This window comes from Gouania willdenowi, chromosome 1, assembly GCF_900634775.1.
Source record: "Gouania willdenowi chromosome 1, fGouWil2.1, whole genome shotgun sequence".
In the NCBI taxonomy this organism is placed as follows: Eukaryota; Metazoa; Chordata; class Actinopteri; order Blenniiformes; family Gobiesocidae; genus Gouania; species Gouania willdenowi.
Window position 1 is genome coordinate 29,733,360 of NC_041044.1, and position 23,566 is coordinate 29,756,925.

Below are 23,566 nucleotides of genomic sequence, written 5' to 3' on the forward strand. Positions count from 1 at the left end.
GTGTGTGTGTGTGTGTGTGTGTGAGAGGGAGGGAGGGAGGGAGGGAGGGGAGGGGTGTGTGTGAGGGGAAGGAGGGGAGGAGTGTGTGTGTGTGCGTGTTTGCGCATGTGCGCTTTAGAGTGAGGGGGAGGGGTGTGTGTGTGTCAGCGTCTCTGTGTGTGTGTGTGTGTGTGTGTGCGCGCGCATGTGAGCTTGGCCAGAGAGGATATTTGTGTGTGTGTGTGTGTTCATGAGCATGTGTGTGTGTGCCTTTTAAGCCTGAGCGGAAGTGTGTGTGTTTGTGTGCGTGTCTGCATTCATGTGCACATGGAGCATGTGTGTAGGGTTAGGGGTCAGGGGTTAGGGGTCAGGGTTACATGTCTCACTGACACGTTTGCCATTCTGACCAAGGAGCCAAAATATATTCTGTGGCTGCCTTCTCTCCAATCAAGCACAACTAATAATCAATACTGAAATCAACAAGGCATTGGGTACAGATGGCATCACAATTTCAAATTTACACCAGTGGTTCCCAATCTTTCTTGGGTCGTGACTCCATTTTTTATACATCACAGATTTCTGGCGACCAGAGACTTTTTTCCCCACTAAAATTATCTTTTTGATCATATTTGTTATATTGTGTTACAAATACAGAGTAGTAAGGATTAGTGCACAAAGGGACAAGATGCGTCCACTCAGATACTTTAATGCTGCATTTTATTCAAACTAGATTCATATTTGAGAAAGTGAAAGTATAGAATACAGTATTTTGAGATTGTGTGTAGGGTTTTAATAACAAAAAAGTGGTATTATGTATTGTTTTTTTTATTGTGCAAAATAGATAAATATAAATGAACTAATAAATACAATTAAAAAAAAAAATAGCATAATCTTAAGCATCAATTTATTTTATTTTATTATTACTAGACATTTCAGGCGGCCCTATTTTATTTTCAGGCGACCCCTCATGGTGTCACGGCCCCAAGTTTAAAAAACCCTGGTTTACACAGTTCCTCTTCAGTCACAGTATAACACTCATTCCCCCTAAATGAAACATGCAACCTGTAAACTGATCAAACATCTAAATGACCTTTGTTGATTACCCAGTAAAGAGTATCGTACAGAAACCTATTAACATGTGGAATTACACATAATCATTCAAGTGGATGAGTTAAAGCTGCAATATGTAACTTTTTTTTGGCATCATTTGATCAAAAATCCATAATCATCTTTGAGCATATTGTAATCAAAGTGCTCTAAGTGGACAGTGAATCTCATCTCCTTCTCCTGGCCCTGTAAAATGACATTTATAATAAATCCAGGAGCGTGACACTCCTACAATCTGGATGTCAGCCAATCAGAGATCTTTCTACAAACACGTGTGCTCCATGAGCACCAGAAAAATCTCCAATAACACACGATACAGTACATACTCTTGTCACTATGTCTCTATGGAGAAAAAAGTTGCTAAAATTTTTCACAAAGACACTGGTAAAGGAAAAGGAGTTTCGGCTTCCAAACGGAGTGGAGAGAGGATTCTGCAAACTGCAGCTGTAAGTGACTATTAGCTTTGTTAGTGCAGTTAGTCTCAGTACTGCAGACACAAGGTTAAAAATGCAAATTTCTGATGGAAAAACCACATTTCATCAGCTTTATCCATGGCTGCGTCTGAATAGTCCCTCCTATCTCCTTTCCTATCTACTGTTCCTTAATCCCCGGAAGTGTTTAAGAGGTGGTCATGATAAAGAGCGTTCATGTTCACTTTAAGCTGAGGAAAGGAGTCACAATGCATTCTTTATAACCTCCTTTTTAGCCGAGGAAACACTGATGCATCCTTTACCAGGAGACGAGATAATGCTGACCCACAATTCCTTGCGACGAAAACATTCAAATAGAAATGGACACTCACAAAAACTCACGATAACCGACAAAGGACGGTAAGTTACCAATTCAATAATATGCCTTGAACAACTTTAAATAATCTAAAACCCATATATTATGATACGCAAGACATATCAGATTATAACATAATTCATATTTCTGAGTGGAAGGTGAGTGTGAGCAACCATTCTCAATGCACTTTTAGTTGTCCATTTTTGGATTTTTTTTTTTTTTTTTACCATGGCAGACGTCATTAACCTTTGCGGCCGTCGGAATATTACGTCATCTAGTTGAAGTGCGCTTGATTGTCAAAACAAACGAGATGGCCTTTTCCTGATTCACCTTTACTTAAAGCCACTTCGCGGACTTTGTGGCCTAAAGAGTTGACCCATATGAGTTATTTTCAATGATTCCTTGGGCCAATGTACAAGGCTTGACAGTATCAATGCTCTGAGCGGGGCTTCTCTCTTGAAATACTGTACCGACCATGTAAGTTTGGAGAACACGGACCATCGTTGGCCAGGTCATGTGACCTGGAGAATGACTGGAGAACGTTTCACTTTACGGCAGTCACGTGACCACAGACACTGATATACTCATGGAGCTAAGGATTTGCTACTATTTTTCACTAAGTGGTGCTTTTTGGTCACTCCATCACTTTATCGCTCCACTGACGCGATGACCAGGGAACAGTGTGTGTGTGTGGAAACGGTGACAGAGGAGAGAGAGAGGTCTGATCACTTTTCCTTCTTCTCTGGCCGTATGTTTACAGGACTTATCATAGACAGCTCCGCTTTTACGGTTTAAATGATCAACTTACAGAGTTACTAAAGGATGAGTTCACAGAACTTAGGCATATTCAAGAAGTTAACCACTTTAATTTTGCTCTGATAAATTGAAGAAGTGTAGTACAGCCCTCTGCTGCAGCCGTCTGCACTGTTGCGGGCAGGAGCAGGAAGGGGCTGCTGCCTCAGCTTTACAGACAGTGAAGGACGGGAGAGTTGTCACTTGAAGACTTTGAGCGACAAGGTCGCGCTTGACCAAGTCGCTCAAATCACGCAAGTCACGTCGCTTGTAGTCGCGTCATTTACATTGATTTTAATGCAATCTAATCGCTTCAGTCACTTCAGTCTCGTTCGGTGTGAACGTACCTTTAGGCATTTTACGCAAGCGACAGATTCCTACTTACATAAAACTAACTTTACTTTTCTTTAATAGTGAGTCGATGATCTCTCTTCAACCAACAGGTCAACTACTGTCTGCATACACAATCAAAAGACTACGCAGACTGGCCCGAGTGACTGTTTATTGATTTTTGCGACAGTGCTGCGGCGCTTGTGGCCACTAGGGGCGCCCCTAGTGGTCAAAAGTGACATCATCCAGGTGCTTAAGTAAAAGTGGATAGGAAAGGACAGACTAGGAGTGACTATTCGGACGCAGCTCATGAATTTCCTTTGATATTTAAAAAGGGGGGAGTTTGTTTGTGTGTGTGTGAGAGAGTGTGTGTTACTTGAAGGAAAGACTGTAGGGAGGAATGGGAGGATCGATAAAGACAGTGAGACAGACGAAGGTGGGGATAAAGGTTGATATCGAAGGGTCAGTTCTGACATAGATTTGATTTGTAAGATAGTTCCAAAAAGCTCATTGAACAAAAACAGTAAGAAGATATAAAATCATTCATGTTCTCCCCTTGGTTGCTTGGGTTTTCTCTGGGTACTGTGGTGTCCACCTACTGTCCAGTATTGTCTCTAATCAGGTGTGTCAAACTCAATTTAGTTCAGGGGCCAAATACAGACCTATTGGATCTCTGAAATTGGTTACAGATTGATTCCAAGCCTCCATCTAAGGATATAACAGCCTGGGATTGCTTTGTGCATGGGACTTTTAATAGTCTGTTATTTTCATAGTCAAAATTTTTGGGGCTGTGGAGTCCTGCCCCAGGACAATGTGGATGTGGTAGATGTGTTTTACTGCGTTTTGGTAGGTTTAAGGGTAGGATTCTGGAGATTAGAAATAGCTCAGCCCAGAGTGCTGCTGCAATAAATTAGCTACTAACTAGCTAATAAAGCACTGATCTAGTACTGATTAGTGTGTTTTACATTTATAAAGCTTCCAATGCCTGTAAATGTTTTAACAACACATAGTAAAGTGATCAGATTTCTGAAATGAAATCCAGGGACATTTCCAGGTTGGAGATGAAAAAAAATACATAAATGAAATTAAATGTTGTTTCCCTCAGCAATCTAGAGCAGTGTTTCCCAACCAGGGGTACATGTACCCCTAGGGGTATTTGGAAATATTAGAAATTAATCTCAGACAGTTCTCGCCAAATATTTAAGCAAATATATTCACCAATTTATGTTATTAATGCACACTTGCAATTCTGGCAATTGCAGTTCTTTCCCTAGTTTTACTAGTAAACACTAGTTGTGTGTATATATATATAATATTTTGCCGTAAAATGTCAGAAAATGCTAAAAGGCTGCTCAGCTTTGTTTGCCATATTTTGTCATCAGTTTTGACAAAAATTCTCAGTCCCATTTCCACCCCAGCATATACAGACCAATGAAATACCAGCATTATTGATATAGTAGTACATGCTTTACATTTTTTTTTTTCCTCCAAATCATTAGGAAAATATTCACAACCAAATACATTTATTTTAAAGGCGAAGCCAGGTCAATCTGAACTCAACTAACTTCTCAAATTACCACACGTGAACACACAAGCAGCAGCGCACAAAAAATACACTCACACACACACACACACACGTGTCAAGTCACAACACAAACACAGACACAAACGAGCAAACCAAGCAACACCTGCACACACAACATTCACCGATGTCACTCACACAGAGAGAGAGAAAGATGACATCATGACTCTGTTGTCCTACCAGCCGCCGTAACGACTGTTGTTCCGTTCACACGCAAAATTTTGGACCAACTTTTTGTTTTTTGAGTCAGCGCTGGGCGATATGGACCAAAATTCACATCTCGATATTTTTTCTCAAAATGGCGACATTCAATTTAAATCTCGATATTTTTAACTCAATAAAGTCCGACCATAAAGACAATTCTAGGTTCTATTCACTAATGAAAGGCACATTTATTAACAAACAGCTGCACAATATGTGCGACTTTTGGCTTTCTCTCCTCTAAGGGACAGCACGTGTGAGTGAGTTCTTTAGTGTGGCTTGTTTAGGGGAAGGTTTGGGTTAGGACGCACTCAGCAATCCATCTAAATGTGTTTTTAATGCTGTTCTGAGAAGTTGTAAAAGCAGTGACTCCTTACAGGAGTGTTTTAACACAAAATAAGAAATAAAATAAAAATATATAGATATAGGCGATATTGTCAATTTCTATATCCCCAAAAGAGAAATCTTGACGTATCTGAGGCGTATTTGAGGCGTAATTATAATTGTAATTGAAATGTTTTTAAAACTGTTGCTGTCTAAATTGTAATTACATTGTAATTGAGTGTAGATATTTGACTTTGTAATTGTAATTGCCATGAAAATTATATAAAAATTGTCCATTATAATTTAACGCTAAACTGGGGAATCATGTTACATTTCTATGTGCAGTTCTACACATATGTAATTAATTATTAAAATAGGTTTCATAACAAGCTTTCCCACATTTTACCATTTAAAAAAAATGTATAAATGAAGGGGTATACTGACACAAAACAAAACCCCAGACGCCCACACCAGAAATATTGATAATATCATCATTGATTAGGAAGCCTAACGAGGTAACCAATAGATAGGAAAGAAATTATTTTACAGCTGATTTAGAACCCATTTTCATAAGAGATGCTAACAGAAAGCTAACGCAAGAACCTATTAGGTTAATTATTTCAGGCTCAGTAATTGTGATTAATTGTAATTGAGCTTTAGTAATTAAGAACATAATTGTAATTGACTTTCTGAGGACAAAAAATAATTGTAATTTAATTGTAATTGGAAAAAATGCTGGTCACTGTAATCGTAATTGAATTGCAATTGAACATGTGTAATTGACAATGTAACTGAAAAATGTATTTTACCACAACACACACACACACACACACACACACACACACACACACACACACACACACACACACACACACACACACACACACACACACACACACACACACACACACACACACACACAGGTTGTGTTTGACTCGACTAAGCTCGGTTGTTTAGACACAGTTTGAGGCTAAAAAGGATCATCTTCTTCGGCTGCTCACACAGGTGGCTGCATCCCAGCACTGGGGGCTAAGTGCACCTCTCAGTGGTCATGCAGGGGTCACAACCCTCAACTGTAAACACTCTGTGTACACACGGAAATCTGCTCGGACTGTATCAGTGTTTATTCAAACATTTCTTGCTTGTCTAGGCTTGTTTAACTGTCCCGAAAACATTGTGTATATACATTACATGCGGAAAAGTTCAACAAAAGATCTTTCATACTTTAAAATAAAGATGTTAAAATGATAAAGTTATTTGCACCATTATGAACAAACTATACATGTTTGTTGCTGACTATTAATGAATCTGTTGAGTTTGGAAAAGGTGCTGACTTGTCTGTTTGCCTTCTCGTTTGTGTCTCTGATGAAACAAAGAAACCGCTGATAGTAGTAGGATTTATTTTTTTATTCCCATGAACACAGGCTGGTTTTTAGTTGCTATTTTTGCATACAGATGCCATTTGATTCCCAGTATCTAATTAAACTTTCAGAATCTCCACCTGTGATCAACCTTTTGCATCCACGTTGTTGGCTGACCCTCTTAATCACTCACTTCTTACTATCATCATGGACTATTTCCCTATCAATATTATCAACAACCTTGTTTCTAGTGATTAATGCACGAGGCAAAGAGTGGACTGGGAGTGGGACGGACAGACGCTCTGCTTTCGACGTCAGGAGATTGGATTTATTGGTCATGGATCAAGTCCGTAGCAATCCTGGCCATATATACATATATATTTTGATATTTCAGGACTGATCCTGCCTGTATATGGTGGTGCAGGGCTGTTCTGGATGGATTCATGTCATAGAATAGCTCACTGGCCAATAGGAGCAATGCATAAAGTCACATGACTGACTGAATACATAAATAAATAGAAGAAGTAGTTGAATATAAAAATGCACTCTCTGTAAATGTGTTTCTTTGCTTGCTGAGGGCTTCGTCTATAGATCCATCAGATTGGCAGTCAGTTGTATCGATTACACCCTGACCTGATTGACGTGAAGTTTGGCGAGTAGGTCGATTGATGAAACGAGGATTGTGCATATTTGTGTGACCGTTCTCGGGTTGTGTGTGTTTTCTGCAGGCGTGGCTGCGGAAGGAAGAGAAAAGGAACACCCGTGAAAGTATTTGTTCCACATGTAGAGGAGGAGAGCGTGCCAGAAACGAGCATCAATCCAGGTGTGTGTGCGCGTGTCCGCATTGTGTGTATGATCTACATGCAATGTTTATTAATGGCCCCATGTGTGCGTGTGTGTGCATCTGTGTGTGGGGGTGGAGTGTGTGTGTGTGTGAGCATGACCTACTTTTTCCATGGTGCACGTGCGTGCGAGCAAGTGCGTGCGAGCGTGTGCGTGCGAGCGTGTGTGTGTTTGTGTGGTCCCTTTATTCTGACTTGTTGTTGGGTTCCCAGGTGATCGTAGGGAATCAGGAGAGATCAAGCGACCCATGATGGACAGGCTTACCAACCACACAGAGTCAGATCCTCATAATGGGTAAGTTAAAGTTAGTGTGGTTTAATGCAGTGCATTTCACTAGTTTAAAGGGATCCTCCTAATTTTGCCAAAGAGGTTTATAATGTTCAAATTAGAATCAAATCAAATCAAACTTTATTTATGTAGCACATTTCATGCACGAGGCAGCACAAGCGCTTCACAGTCAAAAACAAGTCATCTCAAGGATCACGTGCAAATTAAAAATACAATGTACAAATTCAGAACTGTATTATTATATATATGTATAGTATAATAAACCCTTTATACTCATGTTAGTATTTAAAACATCTACAGACGTTTATAAAATGTTAAAAGAGGGAACAGCTGATTAAAAAAAATATAAAATTATCAAAAACAGGGTTTTTTCACATATCAACGTTAGTCAATATAATAATATAATAGGTTAATGAGTGTAATGGGAGATTCACAGCTTGAAATACATACACCTATTATCACAGTTAGGTGGCAGTTAGTTTTATGACGTTATAAAAAACAATCCTAGATGTTCTCTGATGTGTATTGTTATTTTATTTTATTAGTTAACAACTTCTGTAAAGTTTGACTTTACTATGGTGAAGATGCGTCTGTTTTTTCTCACTTTACTACTATTTACAATGTTTTTATGTGTGGTTCTCAATGATATTTCATTTACTCATTCTGATAATATAGTTGTTACGTTTTCAGGGAATGATTAAAGTGTTACACTCTGAAAATGTAAACAATAGATGACTTTCTGTGAGTGTGATTAATGTTGTTTCTCAACTAATTAGTTGTTTGTAATCCTTCATCTACTACAGGGATTGTATGACTCCAGTAAATCCTCTTCATTGTTTTGACAAAGGTATCTTATTTTCTATCCATCAGTAAATCAGAGCAGATCCATGAGAAAGGCTCTGCTGGATCAAAGAACAGCTCCTGCTCCGCCTCCACCCCAGCTTCTACTACAGTGACATCATCAGCCCCATCATCAGCACCCGCTCCTGCACGGACCACCGTGACCCCAGCCCAGACCCCCACACTGACCCCAGCATCCACAGCCCCGGCGGTCCCAGAAGCCTCCGCTCCAGCGGCAACAGCCAGTCCCTCCCCTCCCTCCCCAAACTGTCGTATAAGAGAAGTGCACTGTGGCAGCCAAGTACGCCTGGTGGTGATCGCCATCAGAGATATCAACAAAGGGGAGGAGATCACTGTGGACTACAGCCTGACAGAGTGGGGAGAGAATCTGGTGAGTACCATTGTCCACTTTCAGTAAGACTGTGTTTTTTAACTTTGGGTCACCTGAAATGTCTAGTAATTGGTTAAAAAAAACAGATTAAAATTCCTTTTTTTGATTTTTTTTTAAAGGTATTCTTTTTAACACACTATAACATTGTTTTTCAATCTTGGGGTCGTGGCCCCATGTGGGGTCGCCTGAAATATCTAGTAATGATAAAAAATAATTACTGGTTCAAAATATAATAAAAAAGTGTAATATTATTTTTCAACTTAAAACACAGCACACAATCTTAAACAACTTTACTCTATATTTTCACTTTCTCAAATATAAATATAGTTCAAATAAAATTCAGTATAAAGAAAAGAAGAAATTTAGAATAATGGTATCTGAGATGCCACATCTTGTGTGTCCTGGCTACTCTGTATTTGTTACACAGTATAACAAATATAAAACAAATATGATTAAATTGAAGATAAAAGGAGTGGTGTTTAGCTCAGTGGGTTGAGCGCCCGCCCCATGTACAGAGGCTATAGTTCCTCACCTGCAGCGGGTCCAGGTTCGATTCCCGGCCTGGGACCCTTTCCTGCGTGTCATTCCCTGCTCTCTCTGACCCCTTTCCTGTCAAGCAACTGTCATATAAAGGCCACTAGAGCCAAAAAAAATCCTTAAAAAAAAAAAAAAAAAAAAAAAAAAAAAAAAAAAAAAAAAAAAAAAAAAAAAATTGAAGATAAAAGTCTTTGGCGTCGCCAGAAATTTGTGATATCAACGTTGGGTCATGACCAGAAAAAGGTTGGGAACCTCTGCTGTAAGACATTCTCATTTTTGTTTGGTTATTTTTTTTCAGATTATTTAAAACGGTGGTTAGGGTTATAATTGAAATAAAAACAACTATTATTCATGTTGTACCATTACCAAAGTGTAAAACTACAGATGGGGACCAATGGACCAATAAAACAAACGCACCTTACATGTACAGTATATTACTAGACATGATGACACAATGCTGTATCACTGTGAAGTGTGATGGCTGTAACTATAAAACCACACAGAGAATGTACCAGTACTTCTAGTTTTTGGCAACACTTTACCTGTCTTTCATTACCCTAATCCTAACCCATCATGACCCTAACCCCTAACCCCACTAGATCCCTCTACCTAACCCAAAAAAATATTTAGCGCACGACACTTAATGACAGCCTTCATGACACTTTATTCATGCTAATGGCCTTATTCATGCTAATGACAGATAATGTCAGCTCTATGTATAAAGTAAAGTGTTAGCAAGTTTTTTTCCCCCAAATAAATATGCACATTATTTATTAATTGGTAGTACATTAAACACTTTGTTATATACAAAACTAGTACAGTTACTCTTGAAGTAAATTTCTACTCCAAAGATATTAATTATTGAAGTTAAAACGTTCAAGGATTAAACTTCTGATGGCACTTAGTTAAGACAACAAATGGTAATAATTTGTGTCTAATTGACATGAGGATTATGAGGGGGTCCTGGAAAAACATTCTTCCCTGTCAGTGCTCCCTGGATCCAAAAAAGTTGTGAGAAGTCCTGCTTTAGAGATAAGTTTTTTTTCCTCTTTCTATTATTACACACACAAAAGTTCTATACTATTGGTTTAACAGTTGTGTTGCAATACTTTTCATGTCCCACTGATATTAAGCAAAATATATCAACACTAATTATGTGTTTTGCTTGTTAAAAAACTAAACAAAAACACAACCTCTAGGAAAACAAGGCTGTCAGCAAGTTTCTGGGGTCAGGGTTTGATGTTTTTTTTTTCTCCAATGACTTTTATCTTGAAACTGGAACGTGTGCCCTTGCTTTAAAATCAGTTTTTAAGGAAAAATAAAACCATTTCCTCTGATTAAGGCAAAGGATCCAATATAAATACAAACTCTAATTTTCCCACTGTCAGGAACTCACAAAGTGTAGAGTTACAAACACACACACACACACATTGAACATCTCTAATGGCTTCAGATACACAACTTTATTTTTAGTCGCACACAAAAACATTAACACCGTTACACACACTAGCTAAGTAAGGCCTTGGGTTACCATGGCGATAGCTGAGCTCCTGTGCTCTCTCTACCTAAAGTGCTTTAGCAACAGTAACCATGGTTATTAAATGACATCTGTTCCTTTATGGATCTCATTAGATTGGACCAATTTACTTAACAGAGCAATTATACCAAGAATCATTCAGTTAAATTTGGTTTCACATCAATGTTTGAGTTTGACAATAAAGCCGTTTCTTCAGGTTTAGGTTTTCCTCAGGAAAAGTTTGTTCTTGATATTGTTTTTATTAAATCAGTTTGTAATATAAGCAATTTTCCTCATAATGATGATATTTATTCTAAATTCTAATTAGAGGGGGATCAGGCGCTTTAATGAACTTGTGCAGGATTGTGCTGGTGATATTATGACGTGGCTGATGGTGATTTCTGTGCTTTTGTTCCCACAGGGTTTTCGTGGCACTGTGTCCCCAGCACGACACGAGTGTAACTCCGATACAGAGAATACCAATGTCAAAAAGGTAAAACAAATAACACCCGCTCTCCATAAGCTCTCAGTTAGAAAGACAATATACGATCATGAGTCATTTCTGCAGTATCCTTATATAGTTGGAAGACTTGATGTGTGCTGCTAGCATTATTTTTTGATTGTTTGAAGAAGAATGAAATTGGAAATTGCACCAAAATAGAGGTCACTTTCCACAACATATATACTTTTTATAGAAAAATTCCAGGCTATATTTCACATTCTTGAATCTTAAGCTGCCTCGATTTGGCTCAATTGGCATTGACAGTGTGTTTTTCACAGAAAAAACAACAACAATAGTATATATATATATTTTTTTTTGATGCACTGCAATTCAATTGATAGGACTTTGAGTAGTAAGCGGAATAACAGTGGTGTAAAGATCACTTTAGTTTTCCCACGATGCCAAGCCTTTGCTGCTGTAACACTGTACATTTCTCAATTTGCAAGATGAATAAAGGACTATCTTATAAAATGTACCAAAACTAATGAAGTTTAGCTCTGATTTGGATGATGATAATTAACACGCGTTGTTTTTCTAGGTTTTTGTTTATTTTGCAATTAAATTGAAATAGAAATAAAATAATAAACATGTAACTTGCAAAACACTATGTTTTTATTAATATTGTTTGCTGATAATGACATGCAAGGGTAGATTCTGATGACTCGACCGTTTTGAAAGTAGATCACGAGCAGCCACAGGCACTAAGTACGGTAACTGTTCCTCAGTAAGGCACAGTTGGTGCATCTTACCTCCTTCACTGACACTGGCTGGTAGTGATGCAACAACATTGTTTAGAATCTATCTGCAGTGGGTACATAAAAATACTTTTAAGGCTTTTTTTGTTTTTTGCTGAATTCAGAAACTGCAGGATTTCACACTTGTTTCCCCGAGGTAAACACTGTTGGAATAGAAATAAATCATAATCAAGTCTCTGAACCTTTGCTTGACTAATTGTTTCATTTTATATATTATTCACATAAGATTGTGTTGAGTTCAGCTCCTCTGAAGTGAAGCTGGTGTTCAGCATCAGTATTCTGTCCAGTATCACTCCACGTTTTTACGATCTCGTCGGGACACATTACCTCAATTACTTATGACCCTCACTATCAATACACTGCTGATTCTCCTGTCAGTGACTCACCTTTATTATAGCTTTAAAATCTAATACCTCTCCTGACTGTAGATTTAATTAGATCAACAAAAATGTTTTTAATTTTGAAGTTTTATTCTCAGCAGTTATATTAACTCTTCTTTAATGACACAAACTTGAATGCAGCCCAGAAAGCAGATGTGAGTTCAATGGGATCAAAGCTCTGCACTTTCTCGTTTTAGAAGATGGACACGGATCACTATTTTGGTTCAGTCCATGGTTGGGGTCAATTATAATTGTAGTCATGTAATTGATAATTAAGTACAATTCTGGCATATTTATAATTGTGATTGAAAAAATCTGTTGCTGTTGTAATCATAATTGAATTGTAATTAAGTTCAGACAATTAACTTTGTAATTATAATTGGTATGGAAATAAAAAAAAGAAATTACAATATAATATAAAAACAATTTTTAAAAAACCCTCACAAAACTGTGGAACCATGTTACAGTTTAATGGCTTAGACATATGTAGTTAACAATTATTAAAATTGCTTCATATAGACATTCATGGCGTTATTTATTTCAGACAGTAATTGCGGTTAATTGAATTTGAACTTCAGTCATTGAGAATGTAATTGTAATTTTATTTGACTTTGAGGGAAAAAATAATAATTGTATTTTTAGTTGTAATTGGACAAAATGCCAGCCACTATAATCAAGATTGAGTTGTAATGGAACATGGATAATTGAAGACTTAATTGTAATGGAAAAATGTAATTGGCCCAACTCTGGTTCATTCCCAGCCTATGTAATGTTCCTAAGTGACTGAGCCTGTCATTCATCATTTTTTTTACGCTCAACCGTTTGCTCATGATTGACTCAGATCTGACATTCACATCCACTGTGAACATCTTTAAATCAAAGTTAAAGGTACTTTTTTTCTCTACTGCATATGATTGAAAGGGAGATTGTTGTTGATAATGTGTTTGCTGCCGATTTTATCGTAAGCTGTTTTTTGTTGCACTTTTCGATCATTTAAAGCACATTGAGTTGCCTTGTGTATGAAATGCGCTTTACAAATACATTTGCCTTAAAAGAACTTCTCTTTCATTTCCAGGAGGAGGAACCTCTCTCCCTGACATCCCAGCGGGGTCAGCCTCAACAACCCCCGCAACAACAGCAGGACTTTGTCACCCCTTCTTGGTCCCTCTCCCCATCCTCGTCCCCAATCTCCCACTCTGATGCCAGTGACTCAGATGCAGGAGACCATGACAAATCCAGTCCCCGTGGACGTGCACCAAGACGGCGCAAGAAGCGTCGCAGTACGCCTTTGAAGAAAAAGATCCCTCATCGAACCCCAGCGGGGCGGTCACAGGCAGTCTCCTCCTCAGGTGTCCCTAATCAGAACCGTCCAATTTGTTCACCGCATCCACCAGCTAACTCGCCCCCCGTCTGCTCGTTGTCTCTTTCTTCTTCTGTCAATTCTGCGTTCAAACCCCCCGCTCCTGTCAGTTCCAGCTCAGAAAGCAGCTCCAACACACACACTCCCAGAAGACCAGTGTCCACAGACTCCACACGGCAAACATGCGAGTACTGTGGACGTCACTTTCGCTCTTTGGGGCGCCACTTGGATAAACACCACTCCCATCAGCCAGATGTGTGCTCTGCCCTCGTTGAACGCTACACACAAACACCCCATCTGCACAAGCTCACGTCCTCGCTCACACCGCAGCAAAAGTTGGCGAAAGCTTCAGGAGAGAAACGCAACTCAAATATCCAGGACCTGTCTATGTCCCCGCCCACTGTCACAGCAGCTAACCAATCCCCTTCCACCACGGGAAGTGCGTCCTCTCATCCTGTTCTGAGTCCTCCACGAGGACAGAATGCGGTGCCGGTTTCTGTGTTAAAAATGAGCCCGCCCCCTTTGTCTACGAGCCAGTCCAAGAAAGGGACGATAAAGAGACTCAAGACGGAAAGTCAGTCAGCTCACACGAAGGATGAGGACGAGGATGAGGATGAGGAAGTCGAAGTGGAGGTTGTTGAGGTAACAAGGCCCAAAGAGGAAGACACACAGCTGCTGTGCCCTCGCCCTTTCAGCAGTAATTCTGCCAAAGATGTGCAGCATCAACACAAAGAGGAATACAACGACGACGGAGAGGAGGAAGATGAGGAAGAGGACGAGAACGGAGGAATGGAGGTGGACGACGAGAGTGGTGCAGAAGATGGAGAAAAGGACTTACTCAGGTAATCCATTGTTTTCTGGTGTGTACACATTTTTAGACACTTCATTTCCCCACTGCTTCCCATGTGCTCTCCAATGTAAATGAATGCATTAAGTACACGTTGTTATTATGCTATCAGAGGGTATATGCACACATTAATCAGCCACGCATTAGTTCTACTTTCACTGCCACACGTGCAAAACTAATGATGAACTGTAGTGTGTACAACTTTAACCTACAGCCTATGATTCTGTGGCTAGCTCTCCCTTTACCTTCTTGGACCTTTTTTTATTAGACACTGAGCACAGCTGACTAGAAACTTTCAACAAAAAAAATCCAGTTTTAGAAAAGCCTTGTTCAAGTTACCACACTGTTGTCCTATATAAGATCACCAGGTTAACTTGATTTGTAAAAATGTACATTAATTTTTGCCAGTGCAATGACAAATCAAAGCCATGGTGATTTAAGTATTCTTCCACACCAGGAGGTGGCAGTAGATGACACATAACAGCTGTAATGTGGTGCCATAAAACACTGGTCTGGCCCTCTGCATTTGTATCAATCCTGCTATCTTTGTGGTTCTGCTTATGTCATGTAAAGCAGTGGTTAACCAACTTTTTCAACAATTTCTGGTCCTCCATCCCAACAAAATGGGCCAAAAATGTAATCGTTGTTGAAAAAGATAAAAGAAAATTTGACAATTCTTTTCCACAATTCATAAACATAGCTCCCCATCATGAGGTCACAGGGCGTCCCACAGTTTGAGAACTATCGACTTAAAGAGTAACTAAACCCTTTTTTCTGCTGAATACAAATGTATTTGGGTATGAAGTAGTGCTGTTGATTGATTCTGGTCCAACTCTCAACATTTTAGTCAAAGTGTTTAAAATTTTGTTATCATATTTTGTTGTAAAATGTCAGAGTGACTGTCCTCTATGGGTTGAAATGGGGTCATTACAGTAGATTTTTGCTATTGGCTGAGAACAAGATCATGTGATGTTTTGGGACTATCTTGTGTCACAAACACAGCACTGTTAGCCCCTCCCCTTTTATAAAAACTAGCACCTGTGGGCTCTACAATCTGTGGTGAGTAGGTTGGATTGAGAGAAGAGTGAATAGAGAGGTATAATGAGTAATGAGTAGCTAGTTAACATAGCATGGATTGTTCATTGGAGATTTTATAGGATAGACTGGGCGTGTCTTAACTGCTCCAGGAGCCCCGCCCATAATCAAGGCTTTTTTTTAATTTCCCTCCTATTGGCAGGTCAGGAGAAAGCAGGGGTTTAGTTACTCTTTAAGGTGTGTTTTGCCAGTCATGTGGGACTTGTTTTCATTTTGTTCTTTTTCCGTGATAACCGCCAAACTTGAACAAATTTATTAAAGGCATTGATTCAATTTTTCAGAATAAACATCCTGTTTGGATTTATTTAACAGAAAAGTGATAAACACTTTCTCTGTTATTTCCATCAGTAGTTCTGGGCGTCACCAAATGCTCCCTCTTCTCTCCTCGCTGTCATCGCTGGTCCTTTACCTTCGTCGACTGCAGCACTCGGCCTTCTTGTCTCTGTCACGCCAGCTGGAGTCAGCTGAGGCCTGGCGTCTCCTGTGCCACTCCAGCTTGGCTCTTCTCATTCTGTACAACCGACGGCGTGAGTGTGAGGTGTCCAAACTGTCCATCACGGAGTACCATTCCCGCATCACTCCTCAATGCCCTGTTCCTGTCCCACCTGGCGCTCCCCCGGCTCTCACACCCCTGGAGGCCTCCCTCTCTCCCTTTGAACGCTTGGTGCTTCCTCACCTCCCTCGAGTCGGTGTTCAGGGGAAACGTGGACGCGTCCAGCCTCTCATCCTTCCACCTCACTGCGAGCCCTGCCTGGACCTTCTCCTCCAGACGCGGCAGGATGTAGGAGTCGATCCTACGAACCCGTTTGTCTTTGCCCGGCCATACCACTCTCCTGCCACACCACTTCGAGGTACCGACCTTCTCCGCAGCTTGGCACGCTCCAGCGGGACCCGTAACCCCCGCGCGTTGACGCAGACCAGAGTTCGCCGTCAGGTAGCGATCCTGACTCAGCTGCTGCTTCTGGGTGAAGGAGAGGAGCTCCAACAGCCTGGAGGAAATGCTGTGGAGAGGCTCGAGCACTTCCTAGAAAGGGAGTACCATGTGACACAGAACTGTGCAGGGATTGGTCAAGATCCGGGCCTAATGGGCAGAGTGGGCAGAGTGGTGCTGTGTGGAGAAAGAGATGGAGTTCTGTTCAGAGGAATGAGCTTAAACCACATCTGTCTGGAACTAGATGGTAAGCCCGAAGCGCTCTGTCACAAAACGGGTTGGGGTTAATTACATTTTTCAATCACAATCACATCTTCCATTATCCATGTTCAATTACAACCTAATTATGACTACGTTGACCGAAATTTTTTCCAATTACAATTATTATTTCCCCCCGATAGTCAATTACAGTTACGTTCCCAAATATTAAAGTTCAATTACAAATAATCACAATTACTGAGCCTTTATTAAATAATCCCATAAAACGTGACCTTCCTCTTGTGTTAACTTTCTGTTAGCATCTCATATGAAGATGAATCAGTTTTGACCCATGTCTTAAATCAGCTGTAAAATACACTAAAAAATATAATCTAATTTGTTATTCATCTCTTGGTTTCCTTGTTAGGCTTCTTTGTTCATGAAAATATTGGTTTTAATGTTTTTGGTGTGTTTATGAGCATTTTCTTCTGTAAATATAGCCCTTAATTTTATTTTTTTAATGGTATATCGATCCTCAATAGAACTGACAGGAAAACTTGATATTAAACATATTTTAATAATTGTTAATTACATATGGTTAAGCCAAAGAACTATAATGTGGTTCCCCAGTTTCAATTACATTGTAAATGACAGTTTTTATTTAATTTCCATGCCAATTACAATTACAGAGTTAATTATCTGAACACAATTACGATGTGATAATTGTAATTAATTATCAATTATGCAATTACAGTTATAGCTGACCCCAACCCTGACAGTGACAGTGATGATGTGCTGCATTCTGTTCCTGTGAGAGAGACGTTAGCCTGGAAGCTAATAATTATTTGTCTTTTACTTTCGTCTCCTTCCTCACGCTCGGCAGTGATGTCAGGAAACTCTGCAGATTCTTACTCGGAAGGCGAATCTGATGGGGAGCAAATGAAGGAGAAGCCTGAAGTCCTAGCCCCAGTTTCCGCCCCCACACCTACCCCCACCCTGCTGTACGTCAGGAAAGGCAAGAACAAGGGGCGTGTGGGAAGACCCAAGAAGCTGAAGAACTTACAATTGTCACCCACACTTCTTCCATCTCTCCCTGTGAACACCAAGAGAGGTTCAGGTCAGCTGTCATCAGATCATACACACACGTATCATGTAACTACAAAAAATCACCAAGACAAGTGAACACCGTCCACATAGATCTATAAAGTTAGCTTTCTAGTGCTGTGTGATACGGAGAAAAAATTATATCACAATATAAGTAGATTTATATCCTGATAACGATATATGTCTCGATATAAGTATTTAGTTCTTAAAATGACATGAAATGAATGGAAAATTGCTATTCATTATATATTTTATTATATATAAAAATTGTTTCTATAAATAATTGGTAACATGACCTTTTCCTATTTCTCAGTACCAATTTATGTAATTATTACAGCCTAAAACGCCTGATTTTTGCAGCAGCCTTTTCTAAATATTGTTTCAAAAGTTGTGACTATTATTTTCTATAACTTTGCATAGACTGGCCAATTTCATATTCACCACAATTTACCAAGATATGGATAATTTTCTCTTCTAGTGCCGAGAACATTACACAGAGTATCAACAGCAGAGTGGAACCAAGACCACACACATTAAATTGGCGATATACAGTAAACGATAGAGGGTTATATCGTACGGTAGACGTTTCTATATCGCACTATGATATATATCGTCATATCGCACAGCATTATTCCTCTATACAATATATAATTCTAGCAAAAAGGAAGCTGTATCCTAAACCAAGTGCTACATCTTATGTGTGTGATAAAATCCTAAAACTATTTACAATGTGCAGTGATATTTGTTTCTTTTCTAAGCCAGGAGAAAAAAGCATTGCCTCAAGCCTTTTTGGATGTATTTTGATGATAAAATGCCAATAAAAGGAGTGATAAAGTCTTAGAGTCGAACGAGTTGTACGAAAAAACTAAACAAAAACAAAGCAACGTCTCTTACGTGTTACATTGATGATGAATCATAAAACCTCATGTGATTCTTATTCAGTCCAATGTGAGGCTGCACTTCTTATTATCACTGTAGTTACATCAGAGTTCACTGAGTCACAAAAAGTTTCATGCTCCAAGAGTTGACCTTGGCTTAAGTCATCTGGCTCTGGAACTGAAAAGAGTGCCAACATTAATAAAACACCTACCTTTTTAAGTTACTGCAAGCTTTGCTTATTATGTCACTCTCTCATTAAAGTGAAGCTGTGAACATTTGGTATTTAAGAAGTGCTTTTCAAACTGGTAGCCCATCAGACTATACAGTATGTATGAAGTAGTCACAGTTTGACCCCTGGTCTAATGTGAAGCTGTTCTCCTCTGTAGGGAAGCGAGGTGTCCTCAAACGGCCGTGGTCGGAGGCGGAGCGCGCCGCTGTGGAGGAGCACCTGACACAGAACATCAACGAGCTCCGGGTTCCGGCCAAAGCTGACTGTGAACGCTGCCTGCAGCAGTGCCCCCTGCTGGTCAGCAACCACCGTGACTGGAGAGCCATCAAGTTCTACTGTCATAACCGCATCCAGCTGCTGAAGAAAAACCAGCGTCGGGAGAATGATCCTCAGCCGCTGACTGTCTACTGAGGGGGAATGTTCAGTGAGGGGCCGAAGAGAGGAGTTCAGAAAAAGTGCAGCTGCAGTGTGTGTGTGTGTGTGTGTGTGTGTGTGTGTGTGTGTGTCAGTGGCGGCTGGTGCATTTTTCTCCAGGGGGGGCTACAACTCCAAAATAGACATACACCAAAAACAGGGTTTGTGCAGCGTTGAACAAATAAGGAGGGAAAATTGCAGTCACATAACGGCTTTAAAACTAAGCTCATGTATTGTCACAGAACCCATAAACAAGCAAGAACAAATACAATGGAGTGAGTGCGTGTCAGGGTTATTATACTTTTTGAAATGTAATTTGTTTTTATTTCAATTTAGTTTTTCAGATTTAAAAAAAAAAAAATTAAGTTAGTTTAATAAGTAATTAAATAAAAAAGGGTGTGAAAAAAGAAGTGGTAAATGAACACATAATGTAAGACCTGACTAAATATAATTTAAGACCTAGTTTACAAAATATGGACATATTCAGGATTTGAAATCATCAAATTGAGTTTGTTCCTAGTTTGTTCACGTTTCTTTGCCTTTAAATGGGTCCTACCTGCCTTTATCCATGCTGGGTCTGATCCTGACGTTTGGAAAAGGAGAATTATTTAATTTATCTTTCTTTATTTTGTTTCTCTCCTTCTATCATCCCACCGCTTCACCTGTCAATCAGACACTTTTTGATGGACCACTGTGACGTCAACCCCTCCCTTGGCGGGAGGTGGTGTTGTGTAAATGAGCTGCTGCATTCAACTCTGCACAGCCTCAGACTATCTCTGGGCGCAGCTTACATGCGCCCAGAGATAGTCTGAAGAGGAGTTACTGTGTAGGTACAACTTTTAACGAGAGTGAACGGTTTGCACCCCAAAGCGGAAACACGTCACCAATCAGACACAGATGAGACAACTTTACTCATCATCATTATCTATCCTAGTACAGTGCCCATCAGAGCTATGTATTCATATTGACATTAACAGGAGTTCCACAGTGTGAATGGGTATATGAATGGCATATATATATATATATATATATCATTTTTTTTCTTTTGGTTGCCAGAACATCACCAAAATGTAATCAGCTGTTCCTTGACCCATTATCAACATTTCCTAAATATTTCAACAAAATCTGTTCATAACTATTCAAGTTATTGCAAAGAGACAGACAGCGTCGCACTGCAAAATTACTGATCCTCACACACAGGGTATTTGGAAGCCGTTAAACAAAGTTTCAGGTCGATCAGGTACCGCGCCGGGAGATATTCGCTCCACAAACACAAACACAAACGCACACAGACGTTCCTTGCTTTTATAGATAGATATTTATTCTGATTATCTAAATACAGATGTACATTTGTTTTGTAGTATTTTAAATTCATTATTAATTGTTATTATTTTTTTGGTCTTAATCTAACGTGATGAGTGGAGGGGTGGCGCCCTTGCACCTTCTATTGGCCAGCCACCACTGTGTGTGTGTGTGTGTGTGTGTGTGTTTTTTTTTTTTTACTACCTGGTATTTTTTATGTTGAATCCTGATGGCATTTCATTTGAAATCTGACAAACATATTTTTTTTGCATTTAAACAGTCTTAAAATGACCCTAGGTGTGTGATTTCTTGTTTTTTCAGAGTAATTGAGTGAGTGACCAATGACCATCAACAGCTTCAGCTTGTACTTAACGTTTCCTCCTCCTTCCACCACACTGTAACATGTAAACAAAGAAATATTGCTGTGCCCTACAGTGTTGTCATATGAACATTTTGAAGTAGCAGTAAGTGTTTCGTGCAGTCGGTTTATTCAACAAACTGCCCATGCTTGATAGGAGTGTAATGATTTCGTAGAGTAGGACTAACTACTGTCAACACAGAAGAATAGTCCCACCCTTCTGCGACTCTGACCGTGGCTTCTACGATACTTGGACCTTAAATAATCTGCGAGGTACGCAATGGTGAATGACTTCTATTTTAGCAGCTACTATGACATTTGTTTAATTGTTGAAACAATATTGTTACGACTGAGATCGTTTATAGAGATCGATGCGAGTCGATCTAAAGGCAGCAGAATGTTGTAAAGTTACCTAAGATGATGCTCTTGTCTCCTGTCTGCGTTCTTGTAAACAGATGAGATGTTAGCTACAATACTCCTCTAAACGTTGTGTTTCCTTCGTCTGTTTTTGCCTGTTGCACAATCCTCATTGTAATCTGTACAAAGCTGCCTGAGGTTGGCCAGATGGATAACTAACACTTTATGTGAAGAGTGGAAACTTTCCCCTGTTTGTGGTGAAGGTTACTTTATTTGTGGAGATATGATTGGTTCTGTGGCACCGTTTGTGTCTTCTTGTCCTATGACTAGTTTGTCCCTGTATTCAAGCAACCACACAGTCTACAGCAAGAATACTTGAAGTTATTTAAACCTTTATGTTCAGTGTTGTTCCACCTTTGGCAGTTACATTGTAAATAATAAATATATTATCCTTAAGACAGTTGTCAATACTAGAAGAAAATTTAGCTTCACCTTTTTTTTTAATTAATGATCTCTGTATATAAGACTGATGTGTAAATACTCTTCAGAGAAACAAAGGAAAAACACAATGTATGACATGTCTCGGTTATTGTGTTATGTTATGTCTTTTTTTATAAGTCTTATAAAAGAGAAAACTGAATTTGGGGTTGTGTATTTTTTTTTTTTGGTTTATTTTAATTTTTTGCTGCTCAAACTTGTGTTGCAGTACCCAACTCCAGACACTAGATGGAGGTGTTGTCCCATAAACAAACTGCTCTGAAAAAAGAAGATTTCCTCTTTTGGTAATGGCACTTTATTTAAAAAGTGGAATCTTTTTGGAGATTTAAGTAATACAAATGATCGTATCTAATAACAAACATGTTGGTGGGAGACATGTTGATTAAATTGTACTTAGTATATTTTTGATCATTCTATAGGTAAACCCAGGGTTGGATACAGTATACCATATGATAGCCTCTACTGATTCTGCTTTGTCAGCATCTTTATTTATCTTATTATAAACAATATAATGTATTTGTAAAACTGTACAAACAAACGAGTCCAAAAAGATTTGCTCTACACATGCTCGGGGCCTAAACCAACATTATACAACAGTAAAAGTGCTTTTATTTTATTTTATTTGTTGTTGTTTTGTTTTTTTGTTGCTGTCTTTTACTTTTTTAAAGATTTTACTAAAGTATGTAAACTGCAGTTTTTAACTAAGTTTACGAGAGCATGTTTGAGATCTTTGTTGCATTGAAAAATTTCAGTTAATTTTAAAATAGTTTTACCTAATACAATGAGAACTAGCATATAGGCTATTTTACAAATTTTACAATAAATATTCAAATCATTTATGAATGATATTATAGGCAGATGGTATTTCAGTGTTGGACTTGTTTTTCAATATTTGTCACAGATTTAATTCCAAGTCATGTGATTTTGATAAAAGGCAAAAATAATCTACAAACCTGCCATTTTTTGATGATGGTGAAAAAGAGAATAAATGTATCTAAAGTGTAAGCTTTTATTTCTGGATTGTCTTCATCATTGACTGATTTGATGATCCTGATGCCCTCGTGTGCCACAAAATAAAATTGACCAAAATTGAATATCTTTTCAAACTGATATTTCACAAAGCCTTAATAATTATATTCATACTATAAAATCATATGAAATTGTATACCTTGACTCTGGTTTTCATATAAATGGAAACATTCTAACTATCTATTAATTTCTGTAATAAGGCCATATGGCCACAAGATGGCAGAAGGATGTCAAACTTTTTATAGTTGAGGGACCACGTGTAGCTCAGTCAGATCTGAAGATTTGGGTTTACACTAGAGTGGCTATACATCCACCATTATGCCAGAAAGTGTTTCTCTTTTTAAAGGTCTGTAAACAATAAATAAATTGATTATATTTAAGAGAAAATGAGGTTTGACTAAGTGTGAAAAGCACAGTATTAAAACAGAGAATGTAGGGAACCACTGTTCTC

At 38.9% G+C, this 23,566-nt stretch overlaps 1 protein-coding gene across 1 annotated transcript in view; it reads left to right on the forward strand.

Moving 5' to 3' along the window:
- The window catches only part of LOC114468729 (serine/arginine repetitive matrix protein 1), a 24,186-nt gene extending 3,611 nt beyond the window's left edge, over positions 1-20,575 (forward strand). Inside the window, exons 2-9 of the mRNA XM_028455780.1 lie at positions 7,191-7,285; positions 7,518-7,599; positions 8,464-8,824; positions 11,299-11,370; positions 13,590-14,716; positions 16,165-16,994; positions 17,829-18,062; positions 19,315-20,575. Coding sequence (XP_028311581.1) covers positions 7,191-7,285; positions 7,518-7,599; positions 8,464-8,824; positions 11,299-11,370; positions 13,590-14,716; positions 16,165-16,994; positions 17,829-18,062; positions 19,315-19,568 — 3,055 coding nt within the window. The 3' untranslated portion in view covers positions 19,569-20,575. The remainder of the gene's footprint in view (positions 1-7,190; positions 7,286-7,517; positions 7,600-8,463; positions 8,825-11,298; positions 11,371-13,589; positions 14,717-16,164; positions 16,995-17,828; positions 18,063-19,314) is intronic.
- The last annotated feature ends 2,991 nt before the right edge of the window (positions 20,576-23,566 follow it).